Source organism: Chrysochloris asiatica, unplaced genomic scaffold, assembly GCF_000296735.1.
Source record: "Chrysochloris asiatica unplaced genomic scaffold, ChrAsi1.0 scaffold00206, whole genome shotgun sequence".
Lineage (NCBI taxonomy): Eukaryota > Metazoa > Chordata > Mammalia > Afrosoricida > Chrysochloridae > Chrysochloris > Chrysochloris asiatica.
Window position 1 is genome coordinate 54,159 of NW_006408724.1, and position 8,129 is coordinate 62,287.

The following is an 8,129-nucleotide window of genomic DNA, read 5'->3' on the forward strand; positions in this document are numbered from 1 at the left end:
TGGTGCAGGATCAGGCAGTGTTTAGTTCAGCTGTGCATAAGGTCGCTATGGGTTGGTACCAACTCGATGGCACCTAACAACAATAGCAACTGTGTACTTATGGAGTCCTTGGGTGGCTCAAACATTTAACACATTCACTGAAAGGTTGGTGGCTAGAATGCACCAAGAAGCACCTTGGTGGTCTACTTCTGAAAACTATGGGGCACATTTGTACTCTGACACATATAGGAGGATTGCATGAGTAAGAATCGACTCTGCAGCAACTAGTTTCATATATAGTATCACATGTTAAGTGCGGTTCAAATTGACCTTGAGGTCGAGTGTTTATCCTGTGGTGCCACATCAGGACTCCATGGTATCACATGGTGGTGGTGGTGTGCCGTGGAGTCGGTTCCAACTCATAGCGACCCTGTACAGTGTTTCCGAGGCTGTAAATCTTTACGTGATCAGAAAGCCTCATCTTTCTTCCATGGAACAGCTTTTAGTTTTGAACTGCTGACCTTGTGGTTCACAGCCTGATTAGTAACCGCTATGTTGTTGTTGTTGTTAAGTGCCATCGAGTCGGTTCCGACCCATAGCGACCCTGTACAGTGTTTCCGAGGCTGTAAATCTTTACGTGATCAGAAAGCCTCATCTTTCTTCCATGGAACAGCTGGTAGTTTTGAACTGCTGACCTTGTGGTTCACAGCTTGATTAGTAACCGCTATAGGTGGTGCATAATGTTTTACTGATAATATGCTTCCTCAGTGGGCTCACGTCTTCGCAGCCTGATCTTTCTATTGCTTAACACTACCCTTTCTTGTAATGGTTTTAGCATCCATTGATGATCATTTTGCTTGAATGCTTTGTGTTTGGAACTTTGTTGTTGTTGTTAAGTGCCGTCGAATCAGTTCCGACCCATCGTGACCCTGTATAGAGTTTCCGAAGAGCGGCTGGTAAGCTTGAACCGCCATCCTTGTGGTTCAAACCAACTTTGCAGTCCAGCGCATTAACCCACAGCGCCACACCAGGACTACTAGCTGCCAAATGCATGAGTGAAGGTATTATTGATAATTACTGCTAATAAAATAGGACAGTATCATTTTTTTTTTTTTTTTAATAAAGCCATTTGTTGTTGTTGTTGTTAGGTGCCATCGAGTCGGTACTGACCCATAACGACCTTATACACAACAGAACGAAACACTGCCTTATCCTGGGCTAACCTTCCTACTGTTGCCACACTTGAGTCCATTGATGCTGCCATTTGGCCATTTCATCTCATTGGGGGTCTTCCTCCTTTTCTCTGACCCTCCACCTTACCAAACATGATATCCTTTTCCAGTGACTGCTCCCTCCTGAAAATATGTCCGAAGTATGAGAGACGAAGTTTGGCCATCTTGGCCTCTCAGGAGCACTCTGGCTGCACTTCTTCCAAAACGGTTGTTTTGGCACTTTCAATATTCTCCTCCAACACCATAACTCAAAAGCATCAGTTTTTCTACGGTCTTCCTTATTCACTGTCCAGCTTTCGCATGCTTATGAGGTTATTGAAAACACCATGGCTTGGGTCAGGCGCACCTTAGTCCTCAAGTTGATCTTTGCTCTTCAACACTTTAAAAAGGTCTTGTGCAGCACATTTACCTAATGCAATACGTCCTTTGATCTCTTGACTGCTGCTTCTGTGGTGTTGATAGTTGATCAAAGAAGAATGAAGTCCTTGACAACTTCAGTCTTTTCTCTGCTGATAAGAATGTTGTTTATTGGTCCAGTAGTGAGGATTTTTTTTTTTCTTTACATTGAGATGTAGTCCATACTGAAGGCTGTGCTCTTTGATCTTTATTAGTAAATGTTTTAAGTCCTCTTCACTTTTAGCAAGCAAGGTTGTATTAGCCATAGGTGGAGTAATATCCAAGAGATAGTTCTCCAGATAGTAGCAAACCTCCAAATTATAGACTAGATTTTAAAATGATGATAATCTTATGTAATTTGGAAAGGAAAAACAAAACAACTTTTGCTTTGTTGTTGTTATGTGCCGTGGAGTCGGTTCCGACTCATAGCAACCCTGTACAGGGTTTCCGAAAAGAGCTCTGGTAGCGTAGTGGTTACGAATTGGGCTGCGAACCGCAAGGTCAGCAGTTCAAAACTACCAGCTGCTCCGCGGGAGAAAGACGAGGCTTTCTGCTTCCGTAAAGATTTACAGCCTCGGAAACCCTGTTCAGGGTTGCTATGGGTCGGAACCGACTCGATGGCACTTAACAACAACAAAAACAGGGGTTCCGAGGCTGTAAATCTTTATGGGAGCAGAAAGCCTTATCTTTCTCCCGCGGAACAGCTGGTAGTTTTGAACTGCTGACCTTGCGGTTCGCAGCCCGATTCATAGCCACTACGCTACCAGAGCTCCTTTTGCTTAAGCTATGTTATTAAGTGCTGTCGAGTCAGTTAGACTCATAGCAACCCTGTATAGGGTTTTCGAGGGGCGGCTGGTGGGTATGAGCTGCTGATCTTGGGTCTCAGACTGACCTTGCGGTCCAGTGCATTATCCTGGAGCACCACGCCAGGACTTTTAAGTTATAGTAGCTTTAAAACTTGTTTCTTAACATAAAGTCATTAGAACAAATACCTTTCAACAATCCTTTAAGCAAAAAGATTCCCTAAATTTATTCTAGATTATGCCTATAGACATATCTAGATTATGTCAAGAAAGATTCCAGATGACAAAAATGTAGAGCTGTCTTTGTAATGGAATTATATATATATAACATTTATATATATAAATGTTAACTATATATGTCATAATTTTTGTTCCTGTTAGGAGAAAATAATTAATATATACCATTTTATGTGCTTCATATTGAATCTATTAATGGAAATTGTATATTGAACTCATATATTGGGAAATTAAATAAAAATGTGAAATTTGCAAAATATTGTTGGTTTCTTCTCTTTGCTGTTGGATATGACTGTTAAAATGATACTAGAAGAGAAACATGTTAACATTTCGCACATACCAGTACTCAGTCGGGGATAGTAGGACGGCATATTCAGGAAATCAATGTAATCTTTATTAAAACAAAAACATTTACCAACTTTTTGAAACAGTGACAAATGTTTTCAGGTTTCTAAAGGTTCTTACTGTCTGTGGGACAGGAGATTTTACTGAGGGATATTACTGACTGAATTTTTTTTCATAGGAAAATAAAAAATATTTCAAGCGTAGTGAACTTGCAAAAAAAGAAGAGGAGGCATATTTTGAAAGATGTGGCTACAAGGTATGAATGCCTGGTTTTACATTAAATTGTGTATTTCTGAATTTAAATTTATTGAGCTATTGTTTAAGTGACAAAATTATTGATCTCTGTTCAATGTTATACATTAGCCTATAAATGAGAAGCCTTCTGGAGAGGTATGAGTTTTTGTTTTGTTTTCGCCTCTTTTCCATTTAATTTTTTAAATCTTAAATTCAGGAAAATCCATGCATGACTTGGCTTGAAATGGTTTGGCTTTTTGTGGACAGCATGAAATGGCTTGAGATCAAAGCTCGAATTTATTTATATACTTAAATTAAACCCTGAATCTGATACTGCCTCATTTTCATCTCCACCACTACCCTTCTCCCCACTTCTCCCAATAAAATCTATTTTTAAATGGGTTCCAAATATTTTATACATATTTTATCGTAGCAGTGGTATTTTCTCAACTTTCTACTGCATATGTTAAGCCATTGATTTTGTGTTTGCATTGTTGATCATTCCTTTTGGCTTTTTGTACCTCTGCCTGACATATAGTACCATATAGCATTTATATGCTTTTATGACAAGGTATTATATTTCAGTCACTGCTTAGTCTATTGGGTAAAACATGTCATCTTGAAATGTATTCTAGATTCAAATGATTTGTCCGGAAGGCTTTGTATATTTTAGAATCATGACTGAGATTATCATTGAAATTATCATAATTGATAATACATTCGAGTTTTTATTGGGAGGAGTTAAAGATTATGAGATGGAGAAATTATGTTTAGATTAAAAAAAAAACCATGTATCTAGTTTAGTAGTTTTTAAACCAATGTTAAGATGCTCTATTGAAGTATTTTTGCCAAAGCATAAATTTGAAATCAACTTTTTGCTTGTGATACATCAATATAAAATAATAAATACTCTTGTGCATGTAGTGGGAAAAGTTATGGAAATTCATTTTTCTGACATAGCATTTCTAGAAGGAAGCATGAGGAATGCAAATGGTATGTATCTGCATTTGGTTTTATTTTGTAGTGTTGGGGAAGGGCCAAGTGTTAAAGGAAAATATAGTTATATTTCTAATAGGTTTCTAAAACCTGGAAATTTATATTTGTATTTTGATGTGTCCCATGAGTATAATGATTTTATTTTCTTTCAGTTGAGGAGATTAAAATAGGTTTTACGTAAATAGTCATTGAGTGAAATTTCAGATAGTGTTATGTTGGGCATTTTTGGCTTGCCCAATGTTGTCTTACTCAAGCTTGATCTGGAATAAGAATCACTTGTCATGGGTTCAGACTGCTTGCTTGTTGCATTTCCAGGTCTTTTCACCTTTTTATCAAGAGGAAAATGATTTAAAATACTTTTTGCTTTGTTTAGATTATCTTAGGGATCCAGAAGTGCCCTTTTTTTTTTTTTTTTTTCTCTTGTAGAGGAAAGCACTGAAGCCAAGTAATTACTGTAAAGATAGGGCTTGTCACACTCAGTCCAACTGAAACAATGTTTTAGGCCTTTTCCCTAGAGCTCTTAACTGCCACTGAATAATTTTAAATGCTTCTAGTCCTGAGATTTTTGGAGAAATGCTGATGTCTATGTGTTTAAAAGAGAAGGCACAGGTTTTTTCCTTCTAAAGATGTTTTAGTGTTTCGTTTTTCATAGTAATGAAAAAATAATTATGTATTAGTGTTACTCATTCATACAAATTAGTAATCATTTTTTAAGACTCGATACTGACTTTATCTGTGAAAAACATAAATTTAGGTTTTTAATCTCAGCTTTCTGTTAGAATTATTAACACTGATAATTGTACCCTCCAACCATAAACTAAAGAAACCTAAATTAAATCATTTTAACAATATCATGTTTCTTACTTGAGTGTGGATTTCTTCCTTGATGTTGATCTTATTTTGTGTTCTTTTGATTCTACTCCTACTTTTAGTGTTTTGGGTTTCTCTTATGGTCAGGTGGGAGAACATGTTTCAGTATCTTTCCACAGACCACACAGTGGGGCTTATGTATTGTTGAGCTCAATTTTCCTAAACTGTGATTTGGACAGCACACTCCAGAAACTATATGAAGAGATATTTTTTTTCCCTGCAGGTTCATTTACACGAGAATGTCTACTCTTTCCTTGTGTGGTATGAGTAGAGGGCTGCTGTTTTTCATTATTTTCCCACAAGATTCGTTTCTCAGTGGGCAAGTTCTGTATACTCCTGGGAATTTTTTCTAGATATCCAACAGGGATTTCTGTGCATTTGGAATAATATACATTTCAATAAGCTGGATAGAAAAACAAAAAACTGGTGTCTGAGGCTTTACAGGTTTCTGATGGAAAGCAGTTCTTTTCGTTAGTCCTTAGAGGAAGGATCAAATAACCGTGTCAGTCATTTTCTCAAACAGGAGAACTTAGTTAGAAAAAATTAAAGTTCTTTAGATTCTAGGGAGAAAATGAGTCAAAATTTCAACCCTTAATCTCAAGATTTTTGTTTTTAATTTTGGAAGCCATTATAGTAATACCACTCTCTTATAGCCAGAATACTGCCTCCTGTGTGCATGCTTTCTACTTGTGATGTCTTGAAATGAAAGTTTACGTTCTGATAAACATGTACATTTAGTATGAATTCTTTCCTCTGAGGAGCTTTTAGAAAAACTTTAATATTGAAAACAGGTTTCATTTTCATGAATAGCTAAAGTATTAATAAATTACCTGTAAGTATATTATATATACTATAAAAATACTGTATTTTAAAAGCTGAATTTCAATTCTCTTGGCTACTAATATAGATACAGCCAAAAGAAGAGGACCAGAAACCTTTAACTTCATCAAATCCAGTATTAGAACTTGAACTAGCAGAGGAAAAATTACCCATGACTCTCTCTAGGCAAGAGGTAAGTTTATATATATGTGTTAAATGAAAAAAAAAGAGTTTCATTTATATCCAATAAGTTGTATACCATTCATTATTTCATATATCAAATGACCTATTGATCTAAGAATATTGTGCAGCCAGGCAGGTTTCTTCAGGAAGTCCTACATCTGCTTCTTTTCTTGTTACTATTGATGTTTTAGAATATATCCTTCTAAATTAAAAAAATTAATGCCTATATTCTAATTCCTGGTGTAGTGCTGTGGGTTAATGCATTAAACTGCAAAGTTGGTTTGAACTGCAAGGTTGGCAATTCAAGCTCACCAGCCGCTCCTGGAAACCTTATACAGGGTCAGAATAGATTCAACGGCACTTAGCAACAACAACAACAATTCTAAATAAATAAATGCAATATGGTTCAGATAACAGTAGTATACTTAGTATTTGTCTCAATTATTTTAAATAATATATTATTTTGTAACACCTTTTCTGTCCCTTAACAATAAATACTTCTATGTCAGGCTATAAAGATGTACATCATTATTAACAGCTGTGTAGTTTCCCATTATTTGCTTGTACCATGTTGTTGGTGGTGTGAAGTGCCGTTGAGTGGTTTCTGACGCATAGTAACCCTGTATAGGGTTTCCAAGGAGCCGCTGGTGAGCTTGAATCAGCAACCTTGTGGTTCAAACTGACCTTGAAGTCCAACTCATTTAACCCACAGCACTATACCAGGACTCACATAATAGTTTTAAAACCAGTTCTTTATTAATGAACATTTAGGTTGTGTCAACCTTTTCCTATTATAAATATACTACGATGAACATCCTTGTATCTGTATCTTTCTGTGCATACAGGCAGTCCTGGATTATGAATGAGTTCTGTTAGTAAGTCTGTCTGTGAATTGAATTTGAATGTAAATTATGTATATGATTGGTATCTAATGTCAGTTAGTCAAATGTTTGTCTTAGTATATAGTACCTACTGTACCTTTCTGTGCATTAAAACAAACAAACAAACACTTCTGGGTATACTAAATTATCTGTACTGTACTACTCCAGCAGTAATAACAACACGGGTTTGATGCATATTGCATTGGAGCACCCATTTGTTGTTACAAACCATCGTATATACCTTGAATCTTTAATATAATGACTTTATGGGGGTTGTTTGATTCATAACTGCTGGTTGTACATAGTTGGAAGTTTGTAACCTGGGGACTGCCTATTATAATTTGTTATTATTTCCTCTGGGTCTAGAAACATGATTTTTAGAACAAAGACTATGTACTTATATAAGACTTTGGATAACATAATACCAACTGGCTTGATAGATATCTTATACCAGTTTACACTTCCATCTATAGTGTTTGCCCAAACCCTAGTCAAGTAGTGTGTTATTTTATAAGATTTGAAGACATTTATGTGATATCAAAAATTTAGACTATTCAGACTTTAAATAAAAACAAAAACCTTTGTCCCCAACTTCCCTTCTCTCAATCAATCAGTAGTCAGTTCTTGTAGATATAACACATCCATTCCTAGTAGTTTTTGGGATCGTCCAGAAATGTTCTGTACATGTAAATAGGAACTTTTCCTTTTTCACCTCTTACCATTTTAAGCATTTGATTGTTGACACACCGGTTTAGATTTTTTGTGATCATGTCAATCAGTCTTTTTCCTTATGGGTTTTTCCTTGGGTGACATGCTTAGAAAAGTCTCCCCCCCATTCATGAAATAAGAATTAGGTGAAGGAATTTGGAATGCATAACCAGAAGATAATTATTAGAGACCTTTTTTTTTTTTTTAAGGTTTTTGTTGTGGATTGAGTGAAAGTTTACAGGGCATATCATCAGTTTTAAATTCAACAAATCACATACCTTATTTCATTACATTGATTATAATCCCCTCCATGTACCATCAGTTAACAGTATGTCTCTCTATCCACTTTAGCTTTTCAAAAAAAACCCCACTCAGGCATATATAATAATTTACATCTCCAAAGGGCACATTCTGAAAGTCTGCTCCTGGCCACCAGCTCTTAGTCC

The 8,129-nt window shown here is 36.1% G+C and overlaps 1 protein-coding gene across 1 annotated transcript in view; it reads left to right on the forward strand.

Annotated features, from left to right (window-relative positions):
* Positions 1-8,129, forward strand: part of PRPF18 (pre-mRNA processing factor 18) — a 108,861-nt gene that overhangs the window by 42,650 nt on the left and 58,082 nt on the right. Inside the window, exons 4-5 of the mRNA XM_006872614.1 lie at positions 3,171-3,248; positions 6,000-6,104. Coding sequence (XP_006872676.1) covers positions 3,171-3,248; positions 6,000-6,104 — 183 coding nt within the window. The remainder of the gene's footprint in view (positions 1-3,170; positions 3,249-5,999; positions 6,105-8,129) is intronic.